The sequence below is a fragment of the Bombus terrestris genome, chromosome 16, assembly GCF_910591885.1.
Source record: "Bombus terrestris chromosome 16, iyBomTerr1.2, whole genome shotgun sequence".
In the NCBI taxonomy this organism is placed as follows: domain Eukaryota; kingdom Metazoa; phylum Arthropoda; class Insecta; order Hymenoptera; family Apidae; genus Bombus; species Bombus terrestris.
Genome location: NC_063284.1, coordinates 2,026,319 through 2,044,176, shown reverse-complemented (window position 1 = coordinate 2,044,176; position 17,858 = coordinate 2,026,319). Strand labels below are relative to the sequence as shown.

Sequence of the window (17,858 nt, the reverse complement as noted above, 5' to 3'; positions counted from 1 at the left end):
AAGGTCTGGCTATGACTAGGACGGGCACGACGCGAGAACAGCCATTCGAATCCAGTATTAGTGCGGTGTAGAGTGCTACTCGGTGTTTTTTCATCTTTCACGCCTGTCTTCCTCCCCGAGTTTACCGATTTTCATTTTCGTGACTTCGAACCCGACATCCGGTGGTGAGTAGTAGAGTACACGCAGCGAGCAAGCAACAGTGTTCCACGGCCATCCAGACATCATCGTACAACCTACAACACACCCATTTTCAGGATCCTTCCAAGAAAACGTTAGAGAGTGGTTGGTTTTCGATGTCGATCGAATTGTCGATTGGAAGTGAGATCTTTGGAGTTATATCCCTCTTCTATTAAGTTTGGATAATTTTGCACTTGGAGATTCCTACTCGTAGCTAGTTGCTTTCTGTAGTAAGGATCATATTGGAAGTGAGAATTTTGCAGTTATCCCTCTTCTATTATGTTGGTACTCAAAGTGAAGGAGGCAAAATCGTTACGTTTCTCCACCGATCTACGAAAGACTTCAATTTTGTTATTTTAGACAATGGCATTTGGTGGAAAATAAGCTTAGTACCTTGCAAGCATTGGAAACATTTTCAGCGGTTACTCGGTTTATGAGGAGATTATTTTGTCGCCTTAGATCATTAGGTCCTACAGCATTGAATTTGAATAGTATCTTTGAATTCTTTCGTGTGACAGAATATATCCTTGGCTCTTTGTAGATTTACCCCATTTTTCTCTGCAACTGACAACGTTACATTAGAATATTCTTTTTTGGCAAACAAATGACGCAAAAGTCAGAAAATTGACAAAACCGTCGATCTTCTCATATCTTTCTTCTTATGGTCATTGAGCGAATAATTTTACAGCCAAAGCTCGAGTATCATTCCGATTCTCATCTCTCGCTACCAAATTATATTTTATATTGGACAATGAATTATTGGAATGGCAATTAAAAGAATTGAAGCGAATAGGAGGATGGACAATCTGGCTTTCGTAATCTTCGGTGTTAAGCCAGAGGATCGGAAAATTTGATGAGAATGTTTGTCCGAGTGGAAAGCTACATTTAGTTCAGACGCATCTTACACAGCAGAATTACGCGGGCCGTAAAGTTAAAACGCGTGACGGGTTCGCTAAAACGCGATGAAATTTGAGATCGTCCGGATTTAGTCTACACGGGGGTGGAGAAGACATTCTTCGGCTCTTATGATGTAACATAGACGGAGATATGTATGTACAAACAACCGCGTACAAAGTATCGTCGTTACTTTTTCCTGATGACTCAGCCGATAGAATACTTGGAGGTTAAGTTACCAAGTTTCTAAATCGAATTCACCGGAAGAGACGAGATCCGAATTTTGAATTAGGCTCATCATAGATCTTATAATCGACTATTATCACGTTTCAATATTTCTAAAATTTATTTCTCTTGTCAAGCAGAGATTTTTATTTAAGATCGAAATATTGACAAGACTTTCAAACTTGATCGGTTATCGAAATTACGAGAAAATATTTCTGTTATTTCAGATAATGAGAGAAAATGAAATACAGATTGGGAAATCGATGAAATCTTTTATCGGTTAGCCGAATTACGATGAAATAATTTGGTCGTCCTTGATCATGATGGAAAAGTACCGAGGCAAATGGAAGAAAATGAAGTATAGGTTAGGAAGATTTGCAAATACCGAAGAGGCATTGAAACATTTCATCAGTTAGCCGAGTCAGAAATTAAATAATTTTGTTATCTTAGACAATATTGAAAGAGTAGATATAGACAATCATGAAAAACGACGTATAGGTTAGGAAGGACCAACTGGACGCGAAGGTAGGGGTAATGGCGACCGCGTTGTGGAGAATCTAGCACCTTCCCTAATACGGCCTCGCGATCCGGCTTGCGTCTGCACGGATATAGAATCCTCTGTCTCTCTTCCTGATCTCTCGTGGTCTCTCTAGCGTTTCTACTAATACCGTGGTCAGTATACTCGTCACCAGAGCCGCTTCCAAAAGTCACATCGTCGAAACCTCCACATTTGCAACTTTGTATTTCGAATAACAAGTTTGTCTCTGCAATACGACTTCTGATATTTGGCACACGAATGATTTATTCGTCCTCATGTTTATTTTACTCGTCGGCCTTTTACTCCTATGTTTATTTTAGGTTATGTTAAGCCACGTGGCGGGAAATTTAAAAATTTCCAATCTTTCAAAGCTCGTCTGACATTTTATCTTTGACTGACGAAGAATAGCACTTAAAAATCTCTTTCCTTACAATATTTAAGCGTGGAATTCCCATTCTAGGGCAATTTTATTATCATCTCTATTAAGAGTTCGTTGCGACGTATGAATGATTGTTAACGAAACTTTAAAGGAACCATGTGGCCTTTTCTTAGAATGGATTTTTGCAATTTTCATCATTCCATTACGTTCTTCGTTCCGTTTCTATGAATACAGATCGTTCGATGAAGAATTTAGATTAATTTTATCAATGGCTTCACATACAATATGTTAATCGACAATATCATTGCCAATCAAGTTAATTGCAATTTTTCATAAGATGGTATGTTATGATCGTAATAGCTTCCTGAAGAAACTTCATTTCTTCGTCTTTGTTCTTTTGTTCGTATCTTTCGCGGGTATTAGCCAGCGAGAATACACGTTGCGATTCGAACTTGGTAAAAATAGATTCGTTCTGCGGCAGTAGGGCGGAGATTGAAACTGTTTATGTTCCTCTTGCGGGATTAGGTAATCGGTGGCTGAGTTACCGGTGTTATTGTTATTCGTTGTTTATGCACTGTAAAATACACGAAAAATACGAGACTTGCTCTCCACATTTCAATTCCAATCTTCTTGCTTCGATCTTCTTCGAAAAGTTTCGTAAAATATTCCATCACAGCGCACAATACGATAAATTTGATCTTTAATTATTTGGAAAATAATCTGAAAAATGTGAAAATAAATAAAACGTTCATACCCATAGAAGAGTGGCAAACATATGGAAAAATAAATAAATGAAATATTTTAGAATAATTGATAATAATCGAGATAATAATCCAAGACCTTTCTTTGTTTTTCAGTACAGACAAAATGCCTTTTAAGCCAGTAGAACACCCCAAGTGTCCCAAATGCGGCAAATCCGTATACGCCGCGGAAGAACGCGTCGCCGGAGGACTCAAATGGCACAAGATGTGCTTCAAGTGTGGTAAGTGCTTGTATCAAATGTTACTATTCCGAGAGTATGCTACGTATTTCCCTTTAGCCAATGGTTCAAGACTCAACTTCGACAAACACGAGTCTTCGAACATTCTCAAACTTCTTTTATCCAATTAAATAATATGTTGATATAACGTGTTCGTAAAATTTCTCGTTCTATCAAATTTCATCAATTTCGACAAACATACCACGTCACACATTCTCAAACTATCTTTTCCCGTTAAACATAGGATAAAGAGTTTTGATTAAATGTTGTACAAAGCGTTTAACTTATCTTCCTGAAAATACAAATTCGCTGAAATTTTGATTGCTTCAAAAACGTAAAATTTCTTTGAAATGTCTTTCTATAATTGACCGATCGATACAGGGGTATAATCCGAGTTGCAGGAATTCTTAATTGAACGACGAATTATCGGGGGTCTTGGGGACCGAGGCACCCCAATGCGCAAAAACACCATCGGCCGTTTTTAAAATTAGCCGCCTCTATAAATAAGTTTTATCCCAGTCCCGGATGGTTTGTCTTGGCCTTAATTAGTTTTGTATGCTAGCCAGAAATCAAATAGAACCGCCACCCAACGTCAAGCCGAGGGTGCAACGACCCGCGCGAACTCGCCGAGAAAAATCCGGACTTCGTGATCCTACTCGAAATAGCAACCCCCATTGAATATTCATTCGCGGCTTTAGGTACCAGCGGAAATAAGCTGCATAGAAAATTTCGGCCGCTACTGTCACTTATTCGTGAATATTTTAGGTTTAAACAAATTTTGTTCCTATAAAATCGAGCCATTTTTTGAATAATTAATGATTACATAAATAATTATTATGAGCCTGAGCTGGTTAATGGTCGAAATAGGGCTAGTAATTAGTAGTGGCTATAATAATTAATAGATCGAAGATAATTATGCATTTAACAATTTTGGGCGATCCAACTATGGATTTTTTATTTTTCTTATTACCAAATAAGGCTAAGTTCTGGCTGGATGCTTATGGATTGTTATACTATGATGTTGTTGCTTAGTGTCGTAGGGCCATCTCGACTATAGCGACTGGTAGACTATGGCTGGTCATACATCTGTGGAAAATTTAAAATTAGAATTTTTAGAATAGTGAAAATGATCAGTTTGTAACTTTGTATACAAATTTTGTGGCTCTAGAAAAACGTATTTTTGAGTATTTCAACGATCTGGGCTAAGTTTGCATTTTGGAACAAATTCGTGATCTTTACTGTGGACTGTTCATGTGATTTTTACAAGAAAATCTTGATAAATTTAACTCTCAACTAGGTTAAGCTGTTCTGTAATTAGCAAGATGCAGCTAGCGAAGAAAGTAGGTGAAGCATTCTGTCTATCTAATTATATTAGTTGAATTACAAGCCTGTAAACTGTCAACTCGATCCAGTGACAAATATTGCCAGGCTCAAGCCTGTGTTCTTTCAATTTGTGTTAAAAATGGCTTTTTAAATCTTTTTTTAGATAGTAATTCCAATAGGGCCATAAACTTTTCTTTCCTCATCATCGTATTCATTACTTTTCCATCAAAAGGTTCCTGAAGCTGCTTCAAACATAGATAAACACATCAACGAGCTTATGGTATGAAATAGAGTATAGTTTCCTAAAAAAAAAAAAAGAAAAAAGATCACAAGAGCTCATCACTTTTTCGCTCCATCAAGTTCCATTCAACGTTTTCCTACCCTCACAAAGACAACCCTTTGGCTACTGTTTCTCACAATTTCAAATATTCCACAATTTCTTGAAACAATTTCCCATTCGATCATTCCACCGGGCACGTATCTAATTTCAAGAAGGGATTCTTAAAGATTCTCGGATTACAGATGCTTTAAGTATAGTCTGGTCATGAATGGGCGAATCCACTTATTCGAGTGGAATATCAGGATGATGGATTAGGTGGAAGCCAAACGAACTATGCCTGTGTGTTGCAGGTCTGTGCGGCAAATTGCTCGACTCGACAAACTGCTCCGAGCACGAGGGTGAGCTATTTTGCAAAGTGTGCCACGGACGCAAGTTCGGTCCTAAAGGATACGGCTTCGGTGGAGGCGCTGGTTGCCTGTCCATGGATCAGGGCGAACATTTGAAGAGTAGCGAGTGAGTGCACCTGCCCGTCGTCCAACCTCTCCTCACCCTTTTGACCTAGCCTTAACTCCTATTTTCTCCCAAAGCAAGAAAAAAACAACAACAAGATTCTCCCCTCAGTCGTTTGTACGATCAGACCACCTCCCATTCAAAGCCATACACGTGCCGTTAACTAAAAAGAAAAAACAAAAAATAATTACCATAAATTGAATGAATACGACCGACTCAACCAACATCGACAGCCCAATGATCCAACAGCATGATCCTCTTCTTGGTACAATAAACCGTATCCGGAAGAAACGAAATTGGAAGAAGCAAAGGCAGCCTACTAAGAACCCAAGGACCGAGAGCATGCGTCTGCGTTTATGTGTATACAGCATCACGACCGTGTCGAACTACGTGGTCCATTTAAATTTTGGCCTGTTCCCGAGACCCTGTAACCTCTTCTCCCTCTCTGTCTCAACAAAATTTCTCTTTTAGCCTGACTTTATTTTTATTCTCATTCGGAATCTCTAATTTTAATTCTTCGTTTTCACCTTCCCACCTTTTAATTGCCATCTTCTTTTTTCTTCTTCTTGTCTTATCGCCCTTGATCCTGACTGCTCCCTGCAAACGCCTTAACTTCAGTTCCTCGCTTTCCTTACGATTCTCTCGTCGTCCATCGGCACCGACAACGATCATGGTGATAATGGTGATGATGGTGATGGTGATGCTAAGACGACGACAACGACGACGACGTTATAATTAATTGATAATTAACTGTGTTTTAATCTAGTCGACTGTTCTCTCTTTGTCACGTTTAACTATCCGTACTTATTCTGGTCTTCGCTCTTTTCCTTTCTTTTGTTCTTTCTTCCTCTGTATCACCTGTTTTCTCTGTCCCCTTCTGTCTTACTTCATTGTTGTCTTACTCTCTCCTTCAAGTCAATTTCCTTTTCTTTTGTTCTCTTTTGTCTTCTTTCTTTTCGTTGTTGTCTCACGTTTTCTCTCTGTCCGTGTGAACGACTGGACTAAGAACGGTCGTTTTTTTCTTTTTTCTTCTTTTCTTCCAGCCGTATCTATATACATACAGATATATATTACTATATATATATACTCTTTCTCGTTTCTTTTATGCGATTACTACACTACATTACGCTAGTTTATAGAATCATTTGTACCATCTGTAATAAGTGCCATTAAAAGACTTAAAAAGGGAAAGAAAAAAAAACAGAAGAATCTGGTGTTCTTCATTGACACTTGCTTCGAGTGTTTTTTTCAAACGCATTGACGGTTGGACAAAAATGTTCTTGCCATGAAACGAATGGATCTTTCCAACGACTGAGTTCAAAGATAGGAAAATTTCAAGTATAATATAGGATTACTGTGGTACAGATGGAGAAAGAAATCGAAGCTACAAATCTAGTACATGTCAAAAACATTTTTGACCCACTGTACGTGCCTACACACCTACTTAGCTTTATACATATATATATATAGTTAAACATTTAAACATATAAAAAAGTGCCGAAAGATATCCACCTGGCATCATCGATGCAACAACGGAGAACGAACCGAGCAAACACGGTTCGAGGACGAAAAATCTGTGTTTACACAGGAGCCAGGCCCGTCCAATTTTCTTTTAACCGTTCTAGCAAACCCCAATTTCACCTTTCGCCACCCCCAAGTCTCGAGTAGCCCGTCTCTCTTTGTTTTCTTCTGTCAAAAGAAAGAAAGGAAAGAAAGTACGACAGCGCGAACAAAAAGTAAAACAGCTGACTGAAATAGTCAAGTAAAAAAAAAAAAAACAAAAAAAAACCAAACAAAAAAAAAGAAAAAAAAGCAAAAGCAAAGAAAAATGTAAAATAGCAAAAAGATACCCTAGTACCCCCGCCAGCCCCGCCGAGTGCGAGCCAACCGGAGGCCCATGATCGAACGATATATGTCGCTTTATCACGAGCCTGCCCTCGAAAATCCTCGTGATAAAGGGAACTAGCGAGTAACAAAAGAAAAAAATGGTGAGCACCGAGTCAGATTCCGCCTCTCTCTTCTCTATCTTATCTCTTGACTCTCTCTTTGCCTTTTCTCTTTCTTACCGCCTCACAGGGAAACCAATCGCTTGAAACTTTTCAGAGAAGCGTCTCTCTTTTTTTTTTCTTTTTTTCTGTGATTTTTTCTCCCCTACGACTATTATCATCCACAGATAACGACAAACGTATCTCGGTTGATCGATCCATGGTACAACACCTGCACGGCCTCTCGTACCTCTTTTTTCAAACACACGTAACCCCGTAACCCTGCTAACACGTCTAACTCTATGGGTGCTTCTGTTTAGACGCGATTTTCCATACATACATTACACAGGTACACACGCATACATATACGTAAATAGGCATACAAATAATGCACGCTTACAGAGACACACGCATACAGATGTTATACGTAGATGAACGCTTTTTCGGTTTCCTCCTTCAGCTACTTCCTAAAAAAAAAAAAAAGAAAAACAATGTAAAAGAATTCTTTAGAATCGCTTCAGTTTATTTAATTATTTCAATTGATTTAATCAAGAACCTTCTTCAGCTTTCTCTATGATCCTATTTTTTGGTTTCCTCTGGATCCCTTTTTTTGATCTCCCTTTTTACTTCTATCTATTTCTTTCTTTCTTTTCATTCTTGTGCCTCTTGCTCTGTCCTCACTTGTTTCTTTTTTCTCAATAAAACGTATTATCATTTGGTTTCTTGTTATCACACGATCCGCTTCTTGGCTCTCCTCTCGGGGCTCGGCGGAAGCCACTTTTGCGTGGTTGCGAAGGGGAAACGGGTCACTAACCGATTACTAACATGTGCCTAACACTCTAACAGCCGGGTTGTTATTCTTTCACCGGTTTCTGGTAATCAGTTGTTCACCTAGAGTCTTGTGCGTCGACCCGTAGACGACGGAAACTGCCATCGAATCTCGAAGGAAAATCTGGGAAATTCATTGTTCACGTTCGCTCACCGAACCAGTTTCAGATTCGAAGTTTCGTCATTTTACTGGTCGACCCTCCCTCTTCTGCTTTTTGCAGTGGTGTTTTCTTGTACTGTCTGCTTGTCCCTGGTGATTCCCCAACCCCCGGTGTTCCAACGCCCCCCAATAATATAATAAGTCCCCCATAAGTCATTTTATAACCAGATATAAAAAAAAAGAAAGATTCGAAGAATTTACTGAAATTAATTCAGCTGCCCTATGGCGAATTAACATTTTCGCAGCCGGTGACGTGCAGTTACGTTTCCTTTTTGTTTTTATTTGCAGCTGGTTGCAGCAATTTTTCTAAAATCATCCTCCAACGTAAATAGCTAAAAGTGGAAATTTCAGAATTTGTTGGCACACCGTGTGCTCGTGTAAATGTCGCAAGTGGCGATGAAAAATTGAGAAATAACGAGAGAAATTATCTTGTCTAATTATTATCTGTGTTAATGAAACTTGGAAAATACATCAGCTTGTATTTTTGATAATTCTTGGTTGGTTCTCTGCTACTCATAGATTCTCAAATCTTGTGTTTCCAATAATTGTTGGTTACTTACTGAAAGATTCTTATATTTTTAATATTCCTCGATTGCCTATTGACAAATGCTGGAGAAAGCTGTTGTATTCTTATCACACATGACTGTGAGGTGTATCAGAATGACAGGTAATTGACTAGAAATGTTGAAACACCTTATAACAGGTCCAATAAATATTGGTATATTTACAAATATTAATTGTCACTAATAATTTCAATATTTCCTATTAAATGTGCAGAGTACAGATAATGAACAAATTTGAAACAAGCAGTTGCAAACAGAATACTTCCAACATTGTCTATTATTTTATCCTCGTGGCATTAAGCAACCCTGCTGTAAACAGCATCAGTTTTTATCTCAGTCATACAAGATCTTTGGAAGAAAGAAAAATGGAAACAAAATCGGCTGTGAAAGAAGTTAATTCCAATCTGCTCAGAATGAATAATTTTTGGTGGAAATGTGGGGCGCTGGCACGCCAATTGGAAATCACAGCTTGACCTTATGACACCAGCCAGGAGTGACAATCTGATCTCTACAAGGGACACGTTTTTAGGGAGCTCGCGAGGGGATCGAACGCCGTTCTGGAACCGAGAGCCATCGCGAAGGCGCCTGAAGGGGAAGGTTGTCCCCGATGTGGAGGATACGTGTACGCCGCCGAGCAGATGCTAGCTCGAGGAAGGGTGAGTTTCCACAGAATTGGTCACCCCATTCACTTTCGAGACATTGCGCTATACCTTGGTACCGCGACTCGTCAAAGCCGTAATCAAGCTCCACGAAAGATCTATAAAAAGTCTGCGTTTCAAAATATTTCAGCCATAGAAAAAGATATTCCAGTTTCGAAGTCGAATCAAACTTGCCAAAGTTGCTGACAGTATCGAATGCTGCCAAAAGTCTACGTTTGTTCTCAGGATGCTCCACTTCAGTCGTACAAATGTTCTGCTACAAATTGTTCAAACGATGATCGAGTAGGTTTTTCGCTGAAAGTACAAAATGATAAGACAAAATGGTAATTTCTTGGTTGGAGGATGTTTCAGTATTCCTTGCAACCGTACTAAGTAGACTAAGTAGACAGTAGTTGTAGCTGAGTCTCAGAGATTGAACTATTTAATTAGAGAACACACAGGCTACCTAAATATATCATAGAGCTCTAGAGCCCCTTTTAAAAAAGCTCCACAATTCCACAAGTTATGTCTGGCTGGTAGAAGAAACCAAAGGAAGAAGTCTTACTAACAAAGTATTCTTAGCCCGCGACCGCTTTATTTTTGTTCAGGCAACCTGATACCGAGTGATCCAAATAGAGGGGAGTTGTAAACAGTTCATGAAATCCGAAGTTATTAATCGAGCCGCCAATTGGACTGAACGAATTCCTCTTAGAATCTCGTTGCCGACGATTAGTCACTTCTAATCTTACTCCGTTGAACGTTCTGGAAGGACCAATGTCGAAACACGGTAGCCTCGATCTTGCGCAGACCTAGACTGTAACGCTGGTTTTTGATCATTTAGAAAACGCAAGATAAAATTGATCGAATTTCGTGGCGTATGCAGAGCATTCGAGAGCGGCCTCGCGTTATGCGATGCTAAAATTGACTAGATCACTGGCTGACAAGGTGCCAGGTAGTCGGTGGAGCGTGACGGGCCTCCGTAATCTTCTCGTCTGACGAAACGCGTAATTTCATAACAATGAAGGAAAAAATAAGAGCGGAAAGAGAATTTGGAGGATGAGTCGACGGCAGCTTGTTGCCGTTGGTGCTGGCCCAAGAGCTTTTCCTGTCTTCGTCGGGCTTGGCAGTGAACCAACTGGCCCTTGCCGCGTTCGATGTTGGAAAATAACTTGGAACAATCCGTGGATTAAGTCGATGCAGGCTAATTTCTCTGCTTAGGACACTGTCCGGCCTTTTTACCTTCGATAGGGTGTCACCGTACGTCGGTCAGGTAGAATCTTAAGCGGCCTTGATCGATCATAGAGCTTAAAAGTTTCACAATGTGATCGTCGACGGGCTTTCCGTGTCAAGGTCTTTTATTGAGAATAAATTTTCATAGTTACCTTAATCTCGGTATATAAGTGACAGGATTTATGGAAGTGTTTGGTAGAAACTGGGCAAGATAGATCACTGACTATAGCTGTTGAGCTGTTCCTCTATGTGTCAACTTCCTTTTCTTTTCTCAATATTTTTCAATTCTCTTTAAAGTCATTTTACATAACAAGTGAATCAAAGAACAGATAAACATTCATCCTCAGAATTCTCAAACGATACTTTGTCACAGATCAAATTTCAGAATGTTCAAGAGAAAGCTCAATTAGTCTCATCTTTCTAGTCTATTGTTAACCGTGTATGACGACATTCGGGGACGTTAGCCAATTGGAGGTGCATCAAGTGCTTGCAAGCAACTTTTACGAACATATACGATACAAATCGACAGTATCTTGTGTTTGCAAGCTCAAGCTAGGATATTAACCCTTTCGTTACGTCGCGGTACCAAGACCAATATTCTATCGAATCGATCATGAGAAGAAATTTGTCCCTGAGATACCATGGTTATTCCTACTTCTTGTGATTAGGCTTACCATAAGCAATGCTACAAGTGCAAAACCTGTCAACGGTCTCTGGACTCGACGCTTCATTGCGATGGTCCTGATCGCGAGATATATTGTCGAGGTATCTGTTGCAATCCAACAAATCTGTATTTTTTCTTTTCTCTCACTGCTCGTTTCTTTATCTCGGTTGCACACACTGTCCAAATGTGTATCGAAGATACTTAGGTCAGTCAATGAGTATGTTACTCTCTCTAAAAACAATATAAATGATAATAACAGATAATAAGAAATATTGAATGAAACGAACGTTTTTTCATTAAATAATATCGTTAATAATATTTCGCTTTCTGCGAGCTTTCATTGTTCACTTTTTAGATAATAATCCTAGTAACCAGAAATAGATAGAATATGATGAAACGAATATCGTAAAAGATAATTTATATCTTATGTTCTGTTTACTCGACAAAGATTAATCGTTTCTATAAAAATTATTGTGAGATCCACAACTTTATAATTGAATTAAATGCGGTTCTTTTGTCTTGCTTATTACTTTCTTAAGGATAATAGATACTCTACAGAAGCTCTGTAAACAAATCAGAAGCACAACGACAAAATTTCCATGATTTAAAAAAGATATTTATCACAGTGCAGAAATAAACTTCGTAAAGTCGTAGTATTTAGATAAATTTAGGAAAAAATACCAAGAAAATTACTATAGTTCCTTCTCACAATGGCGATGTGAAGAATCAAACTTCAATTTCAATGGAATATCTTTGTTGAAACAAAAGTTGGATAGAGGATGTAATGTAGTCACTGGTGGACCTAAGTAATGATTTGCATCCTTTGTCTTTGGTCGATCCTCTGTATCCTTTTTAGCGATGGTCCATAGTTAAAACTAAGATCCGTGGTATACACTGGCGCAAAGTGTTCCATAAATAGTCACACAAAACGAGCTCCAACTTAAAGAAGACTTAGTCCACGTGTTTTCCTCTGGAAAACGAGAGAGAGACCTTGTTTCTAGGAGCGAGGTCCAACGTGTTGGCCAGAGATGCCCTCGGAAGTGTTCTGACCTTTGTTTCCTTTTGTTTCACTCTCACTCACAACTTCTGTTACGATTTTCAAGACGCTGGTTGGAAAGTAACAGCAGCAAGAACGCCTCAGTCTCTGTTTCGATAGAAATAGGCACTAAAATTTTCCAACTAAATTTATTAGAGAATAACGATTGCAACAATTGGGAATAACTATGTGTAATAGAACGTAAGACACGTTGCGGTCCCTCCCAGTTTCAGTGACTAACACACGTCCCTTTGTGTGCCACGTAGCAATGGCACAAGGAATGCTTTAAATGTGCCAACTGCTCCAAGAGATTAGACTCGGTCAACTGTTGCGAAGGTCCTGATAAGGACATCTACTGCAAAGGTGAGTACGTTACGCTTTTCTAAGATCCGCAGGTGTGAAGTACTGGATGTGTTCGTTGAAAGATGGTACCAATCATTGTCGGTACCCAATCTAGTCTGCTTCGGCTCAACCTGTGTCTTCCTATAATTCATGACTCATCAATTTACACTGTTCTTATATTCTGGTCTACCAGCGATCTAGTCTACTTTAGCTCAACCTACATTTACCAGAAACTCTATAAATTCCCTGGTGTTAGAATAATCTAAACGAAAAATCTATGTCGAATACTCGTACCTATTAAAGACGAGCATCGACCGGTAATTAACAATGTGTAAAATTGACGAGGATCAAAAGAAGATGTACAAGGATATATAGAACACATCCAAGTATGCCATACTCTGAGGACGTCAGGCAACTAGGTCAAGAACGAGCAGATACCTTTAACACGTGTTCTCTGCAGTATGCTACGGAAAGAGATTCGGACCGAAGGGTTATGGCTATGGTCAGGGTGGTGGCGCCCTACAAAGCGACTGCTACGCCAATGGGTGGGTTTTCAGAGCCGAGACTGAGACGGGAATAAGATGAGAGATATCCCGCCTCGGCTTCTACACTCTCACTATATATGATGCGCTTGTCTGCTTAACAGCTTGCTATCCGAAGAAATTCGGTCCGCGAGGCATTGGCCATGCTGGGGTTATGTGGATCGGGCTGCAGTGCGATATTGAGGACGAGGGGTACGCGCCCCCATAGTTATGCTATTCCATTATCAGCTACTCCATCTCTCTATGTGTGTGCGTGTCTGTCCGTCTGACCACCCGATTTTCAGGGTGCACCGTTTTTCTTTCAACTAATTCTCACGCCAAATGTAGTTTTCCAAATTCTTCTTTCAAGTGGAGAAAATCCAAATTCTTCTTCGCATACAACGAGTAGATTCAAATTTAACAGTAATGGAGTGATTTGTCTTTCGATTAAAGTTTGATTATACGAAAGGAGTTACCTCGAGGAGCCGGTCGAGCTCCATTTACTTCTCAAAGTTGAAGAAATCCGGACGAGTGAAAGATGGAATGAACGGACGTTTGCATGTGTCTTCACGGGTATACGTGTACATACATACATACACAGGAATCGACGCCTTAACGCTTTGCGCTATTACTCACCTTCACCGTTGTCTTATTTTTCAGCCGCTAAATTTGCTTCCGAGTGTTGACTATACTAATTCTTAAAACACCATCGTAAATAACACCTCTGGTACATTTAATTCAGCATCGTGCACTAAACGCATGTTCCTCCTCGTATACTCCAAACGTGATAGTACTATAAAGAAAAAGAAAAAAAAAGAAAGAATGAAATAAAATTCCAGGAAAATGTACCATTCGTATGTGACGTTACCAATTTGCATTCTAAACCTCTTCAGTAGTGTTTTTCATTAGCATTGAGAATTTTGAATGTTAATTGCCGATCGGTATGGACTAGCTGGTCATTTGCATGGATTGCTTTTTCTCTTTTCGTCACTTGCCAGTATTCAAACCAGAGTCGAGTCGCTTGAACGAGAATAAATTTGAATTTCATCATCGAGCCTCTCAATAAAGATGAGCTCCTCCTGTAAAATGGAAAAAAAAGGAAAGATTCGACTTTTAAACAATTTATTTTGTCGTTCGTGCAACTCGATGCTTTGATATCGGTGACTGAAAGGGTTGGTGGTAAAAGTTGGTCTAATTTTTGTAATACAGCGATGCTGCTCCTCGTACAACCGTGATCGACACCGCCGTAATCAAGGCCCCACCTGGCAAAGGTTGTCCACGTTGCGGTGGCGTTGTATTCGCTGCTGAACAGGTGCTTGCAAAGGGCCGCGAATGGCACAGGAAATGCTACAAGTGTCACGACTGCAGCAAAACTCTCGACTCTATCATCGCCTGCGACGGGCCCGACAAAGACGTCTACTGCAAGACTTGCTACGGAAAGAAATGGGGACCGCACGGATACGGATTCGCATGTGGATCGGGATTCTTACAAACCGATGGCCTAACGTGAGTAACTCTCTCCCTTAGGTATCTAGAACTTGAAACACTTGGCTCGCTAGAGTCCTAAATTCTTGGGTTTGCAAAATTTCAAACGTTTGGGTCTTTGGACTTCTAAACACTTGGATTTCTAGAATTCTAAAGATTTGAGTCTCAGTCTTCTGGTTTCCCAAGTGTATTGAGATGTCCTAAATTCTTGGGTTTGCAAAATTTCAAACGTTTGGGTCTTTGGACTTCTAAACACTTGGATTTCTAGAATTCTAAAGATTTGAGTCTCAGTCTTCTGGTTTCCCAAGTGTATTCAGATGTTTAGAGTCTGAGACGTTCGAGCTTGCAGGGTCTCAGGCATTTAAACAAAGTACCATGGGACAATGACGAACGAGGAAGGAAATACTCTGGAAAGAACAGGATGTGAAAGAGAATTTTTCTTTCAGGGAGGAAGAAATATCAGCCTCTCGCCCATTTTACAATCCTGATACGACGGCTATCAAGGCACCGGCTGGTCAGGGATGCCCCCGCTGTGGTGGCATGGTATTCGCCGCCGAACAACAGCTCGCCAAAGGTACTATGTGGCACAAGAAGTGCTTCAACTGTGCCGAATGCCATCGACCTCTGGATTCCATGCTAGCCTGTGACGGACCTGACAAGGAAATCCACTGCCGATCTTGCTACAGTAAACTGTTTGGACCCAAAGGATTTGGGTTCGGACATACCCCGACTCTCGTTTCAACCAATGGAGATCACGCTCCCTCATAGTAAGTTTCTAACGCTTAATTGCTCCATTAATGTGAACTGAAACGTCTTCAATTCGAGTATCTTGACTCTAATCCGAAGAAGATTTAAACGGTAGTTCTCCCCGTAGAGATAGCCAACTTCAGATTTTAAACTTTAACGACGAATAGACGACATATTTGCGATCCTCCCAGTTTCCAGTTCTTCATGGCAGGTCTGAGAATCTGCATGAATAACGTGATTAGAATCAAAAGAGAGAATTACAGATATGTTAAGATTTAAACAGTCACTGATCGCAGACCAATTATTCGACAGATATCAGACACTCGTCCCTAACTTTTTCTGACGCTTTCATAAATCGTTGCAGCATCGATGCCAAGCCTCAGGTGGGTCAGAAGCGAAACGACGGTCACGGGTGCGCGCGTTGCGGCTACCCAGTGTACGCTGCGGAGCAGATGATCTCGAAGAACCGCGTGTGGCACAAGCGCTGCTTCAGCTGTGCCGAGTGCCACCGTTCGTTAGACTCTACGAATCTGAACGATGCCCCAGACGGGGACATTTACTGCCGTGGCTGTTACAACCGGAATTTCGGGCCGAAGGGTGTAGGCTTCGGCATGGGGGCGGGTACCCTGACGATGGCCTAACTTCTTCAGGAACGTCGAAACGCTGGAAACCAGTCTCATATATATATATATATATAAATATAAATATACACATAAATATAATTATATCCGCCATATACAGCCGAATAAACGACCAGAACCGTGGCAAGCTATATTGCACTGGGCTCTTCGTTTATTCGTGTGTATAGGAATATGTATATGTATAGACGCCTGACTCCTCGACTAACTCTGACGAAGTGACGAAAAACACGCTGCTCCAGAAATCAAACAGAAAGCCAAGAAATTTGTTCGCTAAACGACGACACACCGATTATTCGATCGTAACGAAGACTGCACGCACGTTTCGTCGATGCTGTTCGGCGACGTGGCGCACGAACGACCGAGATACCACGATTAATCGAACCACATGTAAACGAGCAAGCTTTTATTACTTTTGTATGGCGAAAATTCGCGGGATCGAAGCTCGGTCCTTCCCTTTTTCCTTCGAAAGCAGACTCAGCATCCTGTCCACTTCCGTTAGGGACCAATGTTGGGCGAAATTTCCACTCCATCTACTTTCTCCAGTTAGGGTCTGCTGTCTGAGGGGAAAAGGCGTGACGAGCATGACACACAGAGTACAAAGGACAAATACCTGGACCGCAATCAGCAGCAACAATTGTAGTTAACGACAGAAATGACGAGCGAAAAAGAACAGATGCAAAATATGATTATTTTCAATAAATGTATATTTCGAGAAAAAAAAGAATAAGAGAACCAAAAAAAAAAAAAAAGATAAAAACAAACCAGAGGGTTGGCTTGTGTTTTCGTGGAAAGGGAAGCGGCGTAACGTCGTTTCCACGGCATTCTCGACATTCCAATTGTGTCTGATCGAAGACCTCGTCGAAGGAAAAGTCATCGTTTCAAGTAAGCCTCGGCGCATCCTTACCGATAATTCTTCTAGACGATAGACCCGAAGCATTTACTATATAAAAATATGTTTGGACGTCGAGAGAGTAACGACACGTTCCTCCAACTGCGAGATTCTCATAGGAATTTGCGTTTCCTAGGGATGCTGGAAATCATCAATGATTTAATCTTTAAGTAGCCGCAGATAGACACAAGGCCTGAACACAGATCGGACAGAGATCGGTGGATCACGTTTAGCTGGTTGTTCGTGTAAAATAAATACCTTTTTTCTCTCGGCTTGATAAATCACCAGGCTGTTGGTTATCAGGCTTACGGATTTTTCTGCGAATTTATTATCTTCACGAACTCGGCCGAGAGACCTGGACTTTATCAAAGTAATTAGAATTTGGATTCGTTTCGTCTATTAATTCTTCATGCGCAACCTGGAACATTCGCGTCTGTGTCTAATTCTTTTATCCTTTTAGACTGTCAACGAATCTAAGAAAATCGTGGTACTCTTATCGAAGTACCAGCTACATCAGACAATTTAATTTCGCATAAAAATCCGTAGTCTATCGATTAACGATCTCTATCGTGGTACTTAAAGATTAAACGAGCTTCATGGGACGTGCGTCGTTTCTCTTCGACCGAAGGATTTAATTCCCGCGAAACGAACAGCGATAAGTTTTCCTTCGACCATTTCGGGAACTGGCTGCCTTTCGTTCTTCTCTCCTACCTTTCACTCTATCTCACTCTTTCTCTCGATCGCTTTCACTCAGAAAGGTTCTCGTATCGTCAGGGACACGGACTAACATACACCTTATTACGAATGGACCTTAATAAATCTTA

At 40.3% G+C, this 17,858-nt stretch overlaps 1 protein-coding gene and 4 long non-coding RNA genes across 13 annotated transcripts; 2 read left to right on the top strand and 3 right to left on the bottom strand.

The window, feature by feature from the left end:
* Positions 1–6: 6 nt before the first annotated feature.
* Positions 7–16,798, top strand: LOC100646273 (muscle LIM protein 1). 9 transcript variants are annotated; one of them, XM_003401616.4, is made up of 9 exons: positions 7–164; positions 3,071–3,195; positions 5,146–5,308; positions 9,371–9,497; positions 12,676–12,772; positions 13,212–13,296; positions 14,482–14,778; positions 15,204–15,524; positions 15,869–16,798. In XM_003401616.4, exons 2-9 carry the CDS (start codon positions 3,081–3,083, stop codon positions 16,143–16,145), a joined length of 1,482 nt encoding a protein of 493 aa, XP_003401664.1. In that variant the 5' UTR covers positions 7–164; positions 3,071–3,080; the 3' UTR covers positions 16,146–16,798. The 9 variants fall into 9 exon arrangements, 8 of the variants coding, with proteins under 8 accessions (XP_003401664.1, XP_020722969.2, XP_020722973.1 ...); XM_048413456.1 differs by having other exon boundaries at positions 26–164; positions 3,076–3,195; XM_048413457.1 differs by having other exon boundaries at positions 144–282.
* Positions 3,100–5,147, bottom strand: LOC125386586. Its single transcript, XR_007226898.1, has 2 exons — positions 4,897–5,147; positions 3,100–4,817 (listed from the first exon to the last, which is right to left on the bottom strand). It is a non-coding gene; the product is annotated as an uncharacterized LOC125386586 (long non-coding RNA).
* On the bottom strand, positions 7,401–7,982 carry LOC125386588. The gene is made up of 2 exons (XR_007226900.1): positions 7,847–7,982; positions 7,401–7,757 (listed from the first exon to the last, which is right to left on the bottom strand). It is a non-coding gene; the product is annotated as an uncharacterized LOC125386588 (long non-coding RNA).
* Positions 8,363–9,260, top strand: LOC125386587. Its single transcript, XR_007226899.1, has 2 exons — positions 8,363–8,945; positions 9,056–9,260. It is a non-coding gene; the product is annotated as an uncharacterized LOC125386587 (long non-coding RNA).
* Positions 13,909–14,482, bottom strand: LOC125386584. The gene is made up of 2 exons (XR_007226893.1): positions 14,141–14,482; positions 13,909–14,065 (listed from the first exon to the last, which is right to left on the bottom strand). It is a non-coding gene; the product is annotated as an uncharacterized LOC125386584 (long non-coding RNA).
* Positions 16,799–17,858: the final 1,060 nt, after the last annotated feature.